Below are 13,614 nucleotides of genomic sequence, written 5' to 3'. Positions count from 1 at the left end.
ATTTTACTATTTAAGCATTCCTTTGTTAGCATTTAAGGGTATTATTAAAATTTGAAGGTACTATTTTATTATTTAAGCATTCTTTTTTTTAGCGTATTAGGGTAATATTACAATTTAAGGGTACTATTTTACTATTTAAGCATTGTTTTTTAACATTCAAGGGTATTATTACAACTTAAGGGTACTATTCTATTTTATTATTTAAGCGTACTATTGGTGCTATTTTACATCCTTTTTCGCCCCTTAAATTTTTTTAAATGGCGCTTTTGGGGCTATTATATCGTAGTTTAAAAATGTGAGAAAAATTATTTCCATCGGTTTTTTTATTCTACAGTTGATTCACAAAATACATCTGCTTTTCAAACTTAAAGCAACTTCTTCGAGAATCACCTTGAAAAAGACTTTGAAAAGAAAGCTGCATCTGTAACTTAAAAATCAAAAGATAAGAAAGAGTCTTACGGCCAGTAGAAGCAAAAAAAAACTTTAAGAAACTTTAGAATAACTTAAAAAGACAACACTGCTCGTATATCAAGGCGAAGCCCTGAATGTTCCGACTGCCTTTTAAATGTTCTGAAATACTTTTGGCAAAAAGAATTTTGATGAACTATAAAATTTGAAGTGTTGTTATTTTTGCCATAAACTAGCCTACAAATAGACGAAGTGTCAATTTTCCAACCTTCAACTTTTCCAAAAATGATTTCAGTTATACATTTCTATAATTGGACTTGTTGTCTTCATTGGAATATTTCGTTAAACTATTAATTTCAACCGCCTAAACTTCTCTTAAAAAACGAAGCCCTGAATGTTCCATCTCTCCTTTACCGTGTATGAATTAGTTTTTCTCATGATTTTAAAACTGATGAATTTTTCACAAAACTTTTTTAGCTGCCGAATCGCTTTGGAAAAATTTTGAAACGGAATTTTCTTCTAAGCGGAACTCAGAACTCTTTTAAGGTAAAATACAAAAAAGCTAGGTGAAGTCAAAAAAAAACATGTGCTATGTTCGAAAAATGTTGACCATGTTGAGGGACCATAAATTAGCTTTCCAATACATTATCAAAACTTCCGTCACTTTCATTAGCTTAAAATCACTAGAAACAAAAAAGACTTTATGAACCTTGGCTCTTTCTTATTTTATAAGGTATAATCTTCTAACCGGCATTTCTCGAAACAGATCAAAATTTTCATTTTTGTTTATTACTCATGGTATACGCAAAAATTCCTTGATCTGTTTAGAACTTACTTCAAGATGATTTCAATCAAACACATCCAAAGAAAGATGAGGCAAAGAAGCTGAAACGCAAAATTGAACACAGAGGCGAAGCTGTGATAAGCAAAAACTAACCAGAACACGACAAAAAAAAAGAGCTTTCTGAAGTGCAATAAGAAAAGGTTGAAATGATCCTCAAATTAAAAATACTGTCGGCTACTCTCGGATTCGATCTGCAACCCAGTTATTATGCCTCGGATTCAATCTGCGACCCGATATTTTGAGTCTCACACACTAACCACACAGTCACAAACACCATAAAATAATAGCCACACAAAGCAGTGAACAGATGCTACAGATCGTGATTATAGCAAAAATTTCATCAAATAAAATAAAACTTTTAATGAACACTTTTATTTGAAAATAAGATTGAAAAAAAAAGATTGGTACTGATAGATAAGCTACGCTCGCAAACACTTAATGTAATTAGATAACTAAAATTACCTGGAAGACAATTTCTTTGAGGATACCTAAGGCCCAACTGTAAGAAAGCTGCAGAGCAAGCAAAAAAGTCCTATATTCCAGATAGTTAACTCGAATCCATATTAAGAACACAGTGGCGAATGTCCCCTCGCGTATACAAACGAAGGGGACATTGAAGATCCATGAAGAGTGCTGATTTTTGGAGATCGCGACAAAATCCAGAATTTGATGTTACATTGAGATGTTTGATTGAGATGTTTGGCTGTGAGACGGAACATTCAAAATTTGCGCTATTCAATTTTTATCATTTTTACACCATCCATACTCAACGCGCTGGATATAACACCCCTGCATTTATGCAGTTGCCAAACGAAAGAGCACACATACAAAAAACTACTGAAGGGCTTATCAGCCATAGCCAAGAACACAAAGCCTAGCCGCATTCTCCTCGATTTTGAACGTGCAGCACTTAATCCTTTCGCTAGTCATATAGAGCGTTGCTTAAAGGCTGTTTTCATTTATTATCCGCTAAGCTATACCGACTAGGTGTGATATGACTTTTGCTCATTTAAGAAGTAGCCGCAACGCATTTCTATCACAAAAATGGATCAAAGTTTCTGTTCGTTCATGCTTTGAACACATTTCCATTTTGAACAAGCAAACTTGACGTTGTTGACGATGGTTCAATGCTTAGTTCGGAGATGTACAGTTTCGGAATCTTCAAGAGGATGGAGTAAGTTTCAATTGCTGTAATTATAGTGTAGAATGGTATAGGGGTGATTGGTAGGGTAGTTTGGAACATAAGATAGAATAGTATAGGGTAGATTAGCACAGGGTAGATTGGAATAGGATATAATGTCATAGAAACCATGATAACTTTTTTTCTCAAATGCTTTGCTAGTAAAAACCAGGCCGTTTTGAAGGCGCTTTGACAAAGCAGATAAAACAGTTGCTACCAAATTGCCCAAAATTACACTGTGCAGTGACTGAAAACGAACGCAGAAAATGAGCACAGTAAAAAATATTTTAGGTTTGAAAAATTAACTGATCTCATTACACAAGAGTCACTTGCCTTAAGCACAGTGCCAACCTTCCTGTCTGAGTGAATCTCATTGATCAGTCAAGACAGGCATCCACACATAGAATTTCATTGAGGCGATGTCCCTTAATGAGAAAAAATCCAAAAAATCATTACGCGGAAAAGTACGACTTTGAATGGCAAAGCTTTACCTCGTATTTTAAGACGAATATCTGTCTTTTAAACACGTTTTTAAATTATACTAAACAAAAAATGATTAGACTTTCAAGTTGAGGTGAAAACATAGCCACCAGGAATTAGGATTATACTCATTTTCTACTGTTTTATCTTATCCCAGGAAGGTCGACGGATCATGATGGTTTTTTCAGCTACTGAAACTTAGAAAATTTTCTGAGCCCGTTTCTTTTTTCTATCAAAGAGCGAAGGTCGAGCTCCATCTGAAAGAACTTCACACTTCAAACGGCCAGAATAGAGGAATGAGCTTCAACAAACTTCTAGACTTTACTAAAAAAAAAAGACTAAACGAGCCAAAAAAAATGTTTTTTAAAAATTTTTCGAAAACGGTTTAGGCTCTTTTCTACCCCCCTGATTTTTTTGAAATCCAATTTCCGAAGATTTTTTTGGCCTTTTGATGTTCTTAACTGTAATAAGACATGCCAGCGTGAACAAACTGTTGCTTTTCTTTACGAGTAAATTTCCGTATGACTTATTTTAGACAACTTCAGATTGTGATTTTAGGAAGTGGTGGGGAAAAAGGAAACATCCCGGATATATATACTACACAGACGAAGCACTCTTATGCACTTGTCTAGCATCCTGTGTTTCCTGTTTCTTATACAAGCCTTCAATGTAAACACACTCATTGTTGCTCTTGTAACTTCTGAGGCAAAAAACCTTTGTTATTCTTATATTTTCTGAGGTTCGATCCTAAAGTCAAGACTTAAACTGAAAATCTATATTTCCATTAATTAAATTTCTTAGTTAGAGCTCATTTACAGAAACAATAAAAAAACTCAAATTAGTATGCTCACAAAATTCAAAATAACAATTATAAACATATGTACAAATACAAGATTAGCTTCAAGTTTTAAATGCATAAACTGCAGAAATGATTTCATATTTCCCAATGGAACTTCATTTCCTTCTGTCTCTTCGCCGTGTAGTGCCTCTTGATGTCTGCGACGTTTGCGCTTTCTAAACAAGTTCGGTTCCAAACACAAGCGAAGCGGAAAAGGACTACGCGAATGATCGTTAATACTTTAAAATGTTAAAACACTTTTTTTCTGTCTACTTGAAGTCAAACGCAAACCATCAAAGGAAAACGGCGATGGAAAAATAAAAATCTGAAAAGTGGAAAATCCAGACCCGTTTTGCTCGACTTGAAAACTTTCAATTCTTCGTTCAACCGTCTTAGTTCAAAGGGTATCAATGGTTTCTTGCTATTTTGGAGGAAATTCTTTCCTAGGAAATTTGACAAGCTATTGAAAATTATAGCAGACATATCGGTTAAACTAAAATTCTTCAAAGCATAGTCTTGCTTTCATAACAGCAAATCAAGTTTTGTTCTGTTTTGGGAGCAATAATTTCAAAATAACGGACCCGATATATCTACTAAGTTTCTCCTAAGAACGAAAGACTCAAATATCCCACCTGACTTGATGACGCTTCAGTTCTTTCGGATTCTTTTTGTTGACTACTATTACGCTGAGGTTCATGGTTCCACGACAACTGCGGTTCTGTCTCCAAATCCTTTTTTGGTTCTGGAAACAAAAACAAAGCCGCAAGACACAGTATCTGGAAAACTGCCGAAGCATAGATGCAGTACTTGAGGCAAGTTTCAAAAAGTGTATCTTCGGGAATCATTTCGTTCACGTCAAATAGCTTTCCGTTGATGGTTGGAGGAGATGGCATTTTCACATTCCCCGAAATATATCGAGGAAAAAATGACGCTAGCACTGCCAAGCATATAGTACTCAATGCAAGATCCATCACATCTAAAACATTCAAAAAAGCGACCCTAGCAAACTTTCATAATCTATAAACGTCTGTTCACGTTACTCGAAATATTATGTGTATTTAACGAGCTTTCGTTCGTACCACTAATCAGAACTACACACTAAAAACAGTTTCCAGACAACAAACTTAAATTATCAACTGCTTTTATCCGACATATTGCCGCTATCTTCAGAATTATCATCAACAAGATCATCATCATCATCATCGTCAAAAGCATCCATAACATCATCAATATTCTCAGCATTGTTTATTACATCCGAACTTCTGTTTTTGTCTGTTAACTTCATACTTCCTAGACTCATAACTGCGATGAAATAATCCAATGCGGATCCAACCGGCTCACAGATCGTTTTAAGTTCTTCATATCGCGCAATAAGAGCTTTATTAAAAGCAGTCAGCTCATTTTTAGGCATCAATTCTTTAATAGCGTCTCGGTGAAAAAGTAAAATAGCTTTGCACCACATAAGATAAAACTCGATCAAATGCGTGACCAAAATCCTATTGGCTAAAAATCCAACCAATTGGAATACATATAACGTCGGCAAGAGTGACACTAAAGAGTCAACTTGGTCAGCGGGAATCGTTTCCAAGACTTGTTTCGTAAGTTCCAAATCCTTCAGTTTCAGACTGTATATCAAAGCAATTTGGTACTTTTTCTCCGCTAGACGCTCCTTAGTTGTTTGGGGTGAAATATCAGACGTAAGTTGGTAAGGATCGAAAAGAGTTTTATTATCAAGTGAGTACAAAACACAGCCTTCAGTGCACGCTGCGAGCCAATTTCGCCCTGAAGGACTGAATTGAATCTGGTCCACTTTTATCTCGGCCTTGAATGACCTTTGACCCAAATCTAGATTCTTGACTCCGGGTAAAGGTATTGCTCCCTCTTTACCTTTACCATCTTGCGCAACTCCGCTGTCAATTAAATCTTTATTTCCAAACTCGGTCATTTTCCTTCGGTCTAACATTTCGTTCATTCTATCAATAGAAAGATTCTGGGAAATCGCAAATTTTTGTACCAAAAGTGACTGACGTATAAAATACAGACACACATATTTCGAATGTCCGGCCGCCAGTAGGTAAGCTCCGTCAGGTGAGTAACATAAACTCGTGAAAGTCCTCGACTGCGCGGCAGACTTCGCAGTCGTTTGGTCTTTCACGCCTCGACCTATTCCCAAGTCATGTCTGCAATCAATCACATCACGAACCTCAAAATTCACAGTATCGATGATTTGAAGATTTGCTTTTGAAGTCGAGATTGCAGCTTCGGCTCCACTTGGACTGACAGATAAAGCCATGACTTCGTGGCCAATCAGAAGAGATTCAGCGCCTCCCTTTGAGTCGGAAACATTCCAAGACCTTACGTAACCATCTAATGATACAGTCACGAGATTCGATGTTATCGGCGTGAACTGAAGCGAAGTTATGGCTGAGGTATGTCCGCTTAATATTTCTAAAATAGTTCCAGTTTTCATAGACCAAACGAATATATCGAACATGTCAACAGCACACGATGCTACAATGTCAACTGAAACATCACAAGCCAACGCTGTGAACTGAGCTGGCCTGGGCGACGTTAGAGTCTTGAAATTCCTGTATCGTTTCAGATCGAACGCTCTCACAGTTCCGTCAAGAGAAGCACTTAGAACTATTTTACCAGATTGGGAATAGATTACGGACGAAACGGCCGACGAATGCTCCGAAAATGTTACTATGCAAAATGACGTTTTGGTCTGCCAAAGTTTCACTTTTCCATCGTTTCCGCCCGTGACAACAGACTGCTCGTCGGGAGAAAACGAGGCAGTTGTCACGACATGACGACTTGTGTGGCTCTGTTGCTTCAAGATATACGACTCACTTTGCCACTCCCAAACCAACAACTGACCCAGCACTTCGCTTGCTATTCCAATCCAGTCACCCGTTTTATTGAACCGAGTCGACGTAATTGGATGACTTGAATCGATACTCAAAGATTGAATTTGGATGAAATCTGGCAACTCGTAAAGATGAAACTCGCCATCGGACAGACCGAAAACAATCAATTTTGTTTTGCAATGGTAATCACAACAAACAACGTCGACACTTTGGTCGCTGACAGCTACTCGATGTTTTGCCGCTCGCGTATATTTGACGTCTAAATTAGGATACACAGCTTTAACTTCGTTATTTTTGTGTTGAGTTTTCGCATCTCGCTCGTCTTCTAAATCATCAACAGCGTGTAAATGAGCTCCTCGCTCGTAAATTTCGAACTCATTTAAGCTTTTGGAACAGGTCCAAAAGTGGACGGCGCCATCTCTGGATACTGTATAACAGTCGGGAGATATCAAACTGGCGAAGAAACATCCGACAACTGCCGACTTGTGACTGCCGAGAGAATAGGCGAAGAAGCCTTTGATCCACTCGGCGGCGAATACCCGAGAGGTGGCGTCTTCACAGCCAACGAGGACTAGCTTGCTATCTGGGGACCAATTGATATTCAATACTGTCCCGTAGCACCCACTCAGAAGTCGGTACAGTTTGAAGGGATTGTAGACGGCTACTGTACCTAAGCGAAGAGAAGAAGCTTAAAGAAAGAATTATCCGTTAGTCGAAAATTCATAACTTTAAAGTTTTGCTTCAACGTACTAATAAAGACACAGAATTGTTATTTGCGAAAAATTTAAAAACATATACTTGTTACGAGTAAAACATATTTGCGACAACGTGAGTTTTAAATCTGCAAAAAAACTAAGTCATCGAACACATTTTTTTCCGAATGAAAGGATTTCATTTTTCTCTTTTCAAGGTCATGGTCTTCAATTCGATCCTTCTGGAGGAAATTTAAACTATATTCATTGGCAAGAGAAATCTCTTCCACATACGGTAAAAAAAATACGGTAAAAAACTGTTGAACGGTAAAAAAAAATGCATTTTAAAAAGTGGTTTTTGATAATCCAACAAGAGTAGACGTTAGAAGACCAGATATTAGATCGAGAAAATATGTTATTAAAATTAAAATGTTTATTTTCATAGTGCTGCGTGGAGAACTAAACTCTCTTTCTTTCTCTTACCTGGCGCGTGGTAGACAAGGATGACGTCATTCTTGGCCACTGCAATCTTGGTCCCGTCTGGACTGAATGCGACGGCGGCAACAGGTGCTCTGAAGTCGAACGAGCGAATAGTTGCTCCACTCTGATTGGACACCACGGACGCCTTCCCCTCCTCATTAATGGCCACGGTTATGAACCTAGTTTACATATTGATATTAAAAACATTGGGGTCTCATCTATTATACGGCCCAAAAATTATCAAACTGTTAATGGAGCTTCTGTTTTTATTGAAAATGCTGAGATGTATTTTCGCTGATATGAATTTCAACCAATCAGATACCAGCATCATGATAAAATGTTCGAAATAGCAAAAAAATGGTTTTTCGGCCGTATGACAGAAAAGACCCCAAAAATGATATTACAAAACTGATGTTGAAGTCCAAAAAACGCCCCCTGCTCCCACAATTGAATTTCAGATTTGAAAAAAAGCGACATTGTCAAATTAGGATAAAGTTTTGATTGCTGAACAAAATCACAATTCTGAACTCATTTTCTGTTCATACCTTATAACGAAACTTCACGCATTAAGTCTTGGCAGCATTTAAAACTATCATGAAAATGAGAAACTTCCATAGTAGGGGTGGGGGTGGAAAAGAATTCAAAACCCTTCTCTAGAACCCAAAATTAAGGTCATAATAAATGTGCAATGAACAAGTGTAACATTTGATGCTCGGAAAATAAATCTAAGTGAGCTGATTAGTAACCAAAAGATTCGTATTGATGAACTCAAATGCTTATCTTCCGCAGTTTAGGTCAAATGTTCGATAATCTATTTCTGACGCCGTGCTCGCTATTTGTATCGCTCGATATATATGCTTTTATCAACTTTCGAAAATTGGGGAACAAATATCACATGAAAAGCGCTTTGAGTTTCCTGGATCTTTTACAATTGGCTTTTTTTAGCTAACCCAAAAACAGAAACTGGATCAATTGGATATTTTTTATTCCGCTGCTTTAAAAAATATAATGAAATACCGCGCATTTTTAGGACCTGTCCTTACAAAACCAAAAAAAAAACACGATCTCAATAAAAACAGGATCAAAATAAAAGATAAATCACTTTCTTCATTCACAGTTAATAAACGTGATATTTACCCATTGGGAGAAACATCAAAGCAGGTCAGATTGTGGTCGGAAACGGCGTCTACCGAATGACACACGTTGTGCCTCAAGTCAAACTTCACCAGACGATGTCCGAAAATACTCGTGAGAGTGGACGATGACTCACCACTTCCAGCGAATGAAATGTCGCCTCCCGAATAGACGCTGCCGAAACAGTTTTTGAACCGGTAGTCCACCTTCATTTAGGTTTACTCATTGCAAGTCAGTCTGAAAAAGGATCCCACAGTCTACAGTCGACGCTAAATTGTTCAGAACATCATTTTCGCTCAGTTTGATGAAAGCAACTTGCTTATTTCGTCACCGAAAACCAGTTTTCAACAAACAAAGCCAATAATTAGAAAATAGTTATGAACACATTTTTAGAAAGTTTCAACTTTCGAACTTCCAAGAAAAAAATAGATGGCCTTAGAGCGAATTTCTAAAACAATTTATGGTTGAAACTGTTTTGATTTAAAAAAAAAACCCCAATTTGAGAAAACTGGATCAAACTTTTTATTGTGCTTTTAAGTATTTTATTTTTCATTTAAAATCCACTATATTTGAATTTTAGAACTAAAATCCACTTTCGAAACAAGAAGTAGATCACGTTTTTCGTGACATTTACATTTTTGCTGTTCGATAGAGTCGAGTTTGCCTTCCTTTTAACAAAACAAATGAACTGAATTTAAAAAAATCAAAAGTCAAACCGCGAAAAACTAAATTTGAGCTTGAACAAGTTTATATCTTCTGAAAAAAAAATCATTTCGAACTTTATATGAGTCTGAACTACGTTCATCAATTTTTAATAAAACGTACCAAACATTAGAAAGTATGAAAAAATGAAAATTATCAGATCTATATAAATAAGATGATAGGTTGAAGAAAAGGCAATCAAAATTGGAACACGAATCACAGCTGGAAAGCATTTTACATTATCGACTCCACCTCACCTGAAGTTTCGTAAGGGTATCAGATAAGAATCAAACTCCTTCGTATCAGTTGAAGTGGCAGTAGTTCCAGTTTTTTTGTTGATTTTTTTAAGGCATTACTTACTGACTACGGTTGTCATTGAAAAATGAATTTAAAAAAAACATTTTAAATTATTTTTTTGCGAGAAGAGCTGTAAGCAGCTAGAAAACCTAGTTTTCTTAATGAAAAATAAAGCTTTTCACCGCTTAAATGAACCTTTTTTTAAGTTTATATTTTAAAGACATACTCGCTCAAAATCAGACCAAAAAGCAAAAATTTCAAACGGCTTCTTTGTATAAACTACGAAAAATTTGCGAAAACTTTTTAACGTCGTTCGACTCCCGACTGGAAGGGCTTTGATATGCTATATCACTCTGATGAATGATTATGGTACCTGATTTTGCGTGGAAAACTGGTTTTTTGTTTTTCAAACTTGTTTAATTGTTTCGATATAATCGATATGAGAGGACCAAAAGCAAAGCATATCACATTGGTAAGTTAGCCATATTCGACAACAGTTTTCTTCAAAAAAAATAACAAAACTAATTTTGAAAAATCTGATTTTTTAAATTTTTTATGGCCGAGCAAGCGCTAAATGAAGACCCAAGTAGATTGAATGTAGAGATATAATAACTAAAGCCTAAGCAATTACTAAGCGAAATAGAAAGCAAGACTCGAAAAAAACTCTTGCATACAGAAAAAATCAAACAGCTTTCTGAAAACGTTTCGGATGATATTTTTGTCAATTCTACGCAAACATCGATGTAAAACTTTAAAAGGAGCAAAAAAGTGACCAAAATCCTAGGTAAGCAGTTTCGGAATAAAAAATGACAATGTCGACAATTTTTTTCAAAACAAATTCATAATTGTTTTTCATAACACTGAACACAAAGCCATCAATTTTGAAACAAAAAATCACTCTCGTAGAAATCGCAAAAAAAACGTTTATTCTGATCTACGAATTGGGAAGGAATTATGGCGTCGTCTGTGCTTTTTCGACGCATTTTGAGTACCTCAAAGAAAGCTCGCAGTGGGTCAAACGTGGGGTATCATACAAAGCAAAACTTTCAAAACAAATTGTGTTTCGACGAAAACGATGAAAGATTGAACACTCAAATCAATTCTATTGCGATTTATCCTTTAATTAAGTTAACTCTAATCTTGCCAGATTTTTAGGTAACTCAACAAAGGAAAAACAAGAGTTTCTTATTTTTTGAAATAACTACAACCGTTATGATCGAAACATTCTGTGCCACTGACACATCAAATGGCTATCCATTTTTCTCGTATTTTGTATCTCATTCCGACGCTCAACTAGGGTTTAATCACCCTAGATTACCCAGATTATGAACTCCATTACAAACTACTGCAATGATTCAGATGGAATCCGTTAACAAATGATGTCTACACAAATGCCAAAAAAACACATATTGTTGGTGTAATTCAATGACAAGCGATATCCGACCATCTAGTTTTCACCACGAAATGTTTTCATCAGAACTTTGAGTTTCAAGCAGTTTCGATATAAAGAGGAATTTGGTGCATAAAATGCGGGTCCAAAGTACAGGGACAGGGTTACAGGAGCCAGAGTACCCGATCTTGGTTTGGTAAGGTTTTTTTATGTCATGTGATATGAACTATAGCTCCAGAAGAGTTTTCACCAAAATGGAATGATTGAGTTTTCATCTAGTTTGTATAATTCTGTTTGATACAGGCTAATCTCGAAACACTTCATAAACGAACACATGAACGCCTTTATCATTCATACTTTTTGTAGTGTGTTTGGAACAAACAACAATTATAATAATTCTAAGTTAGGTTTAAATTTGATTTTTTTCTGAACAAATGCTTGTCATTAAATTGCATACAAAGTTTCACACAGAGGCGAAGTTTTTTGAAAAATCGAACAAATGAAGATTTCGAACATTTTTTTGAAAATCCCCCCGTCTTTGGCGTCTATGGTGCAGAAATAATATGAAAAAACTAAATGTATAAAAAAATGAATTTTTATTTAAATTTGAGATTTTTTGTGAAAAATCATCTCCCCACACGCTATGGCCGAGCAAGCGCTAAATGAAGACCCAAGTAGATTGAATGTAGAGATATAATAACTAAAGCCTAAGCAATTACTAAGCGAAATAGAAAGCAAGACTCGAAAAAAACTCTTGCATACAGAAAAAATCAAACAGCTTTCTGAAAACGTTTCGGATGATATTTTTGTCAATTCTACGCAAACATCGATGTAAAACTTTAAAAGGAGCAAAAAAGTGACCAAAATCCTAGGTAAGCAGTTTCGGAATAAAAAATGACAATGTCGACAATTTTTTTCAAAACAAATTCATAATTGTTTTTCATAACACTGAACACAAAGCCATCAATTTTGAAACAAAAAATCACTCTCGTAGAAATCGCAAAAAAAACGTTTATTCTGATCTACGAATTGGGAAGGAATTATGGCGTCGTCTGTGCTTTTTCGACGCATTTTGAGTACCTCAAAGAAAGCTCGCAGTGGGTCAAACGTGGGGTATCATACAAAGCAAAACTTTCAAAACAAATTGTGTTTCGACGAAAACGATGAAAGATTGAACACTCAAATCAATTCTATTGCGATTTATCCTTTAATTAAGTTAACTCTAATCTTGCCAGATTTTTAGGTAACTCAACAAAGGAAAAACAAGAGTTTCTTATTTTTTGAAATAACTACAACCGTTATGATCGAAACATTCTGTGCCACTGACACATCAAATGGCTATCCATTTTTCTCGTATTTTGTATCTCATTCCGACGCTCAACTAGGGTTTAATCACCCTAGATTACCCAGATTATGAACTCCATTACAAACTACTGCAATGATTCAGATGGAATCCGTTAACAAATGATGTCTACACAAATGCCAAAAAAAAACACATTGTTGGTGTAATTCAATGACAAGCGATATCCGACCATCTAGTTTTCACCACGAAATGTTTTCATCAGAACTTTGAGTTTCAAGCAGTTTCGATATAAAGAGGAATTTGGTGCATAAAATGCGGGTCCAAAGTACAGGGACAGGGTTACAGGAGCCAGAGTACCCGATCTTGGTTTGGTAAGGTTTTTTTATGTCATGTGATATGAACTATAGCTCCAGAAGAGTTTTCACCAAAATGGAATGATTGAGTTTTCATCTAGTTTGTATAATTCTGTTTGATACAGGCTAATCTCGAAACACTTCATATACGAACACATGAACGCCTTTATCATTCATACTTTTTGTAGTGTGTTTGGAACAAACAACAATTATAATAATTCTAAGTTAGGTTTAAATTTGATTTTTTTTCTGAACAAATGCTTGTCATTAAATTGCATACAAAGTTTCACACAGAGGCGAAGTTTTTTGAAAAATCGAACAAATGAAGATTTCGAACATTTTTTTGAAAATCCCCCCGTCTTTGGCGTCTATGGTGCAGAAATAATATGAAAAAACTAAATGTATAAAAAAATGAATTTTTATTTAAATTTGAGATTTTTTGTGAAAAATCATCTCCCCACACGCCATATTAAGTACAGTGATAAACTTCGCTCCTAGTAACAAATCAATTATGGCAAATACGCTTCCTTCAACCGATTTGGAACATTTTCTATGACAGATTAAATCTCCGCTTACGCGTTAATAGCGCGAAATATATCGATCGTTAATTGTCCCAAATTGGCCAAAATGGCAATTTTTAAAC

General features: G+C 35.8%; 1 protein-coding gene and 1 long non-coding RNA gene across 2 annotated transcripts; both read right to left on the bottom strand.

Moving 5' to 3' along the window:
- Positions 1 to 3,672: 3,672 nt before the first annotated feature.
- Positions 3,673 to 4,723, bottom strand: LOC134842789 (uncharacterized). Its single transcript, XR_010162549.1, has 2 exons — positions 4,383 to 4,723; positions 3,673 to 3,926 (listed from the first exon to the last, which is right to left on the bottom strand). It is a non-coding gene; the product is annotated as an uncharacterized LOC134842789 (long non-coding RNA).
- Positions 4,724 to 4,858: 135 nt separating this feature from the next.
- Positions 4,859 to 9,159, bottom strand: LOC134842419 (periodic tryptophan protein 2 homolog). Its single transcript, XM_063858746.1, has 3 exons — positions 8,930 to 9,159; positions 7,796 to 7,971; positions 4,859 to 7,290 (listed from the first exon to the last, which is right to left on the bottom strand). Exons 1-3 carry the CDS (start codon positions 9,136 to 9,138, stop codon positions 4,883 to 4,885), a joined length of 2,793 nt encoding a protein of 930 aa, XP_063714816.1. The 5' UTR covers positions 9,139 to 9,159; the 3' UTR covers positions 4,859 to 4,882.
- Between the last annotated feature and the right edge of the window lie 4,455 nt (positions 9,160 to 13,614).

This window comes from Symsagittifera roscoffensis, chromosome 3 (genome assembly GCF_963678635.1).
Source record: "Symsagittifera roscoffensis chromosome 3, txSymRosc1.1, whole genome shotgun sequence".
NCBI classification, from domain to species: domain Eukaryota; kingdom Metazoa; phylum Xenacoelomorpha; order Acoela; family Convolutidae; genus Symsagittifera; species Symsagittifera roscoffensis.
This window is presented reverse-complemented; position numbering and strand designations above follow the sequence as displayed.

Excerpts from the sequence above, each read along its gene's own strand:
- LOC134842419 (XM_063858746.1), bottom strand. The coding sequence starts at position 9,138 with ATGAAGGTGGACTACCGGTTCAAAAACTGTTTCGGCAGCGTCTATTCG. Across the intron at positions 7,972-8,929 it reads TTTGATGTTTCTCCCAATGG|GTTCATAACCGTGGCCATTA; the intron begins GTAAATATCACG and ends TATGTAAACTAG. Across the intron at positions 7,291-7,795 it reads CCTTGTCTACCACGCGCCAG|GTACAGTAGCCGTCTACAAT; the intron begins GTAAGAGAAAGA and ends CTCTTCGCTTAG.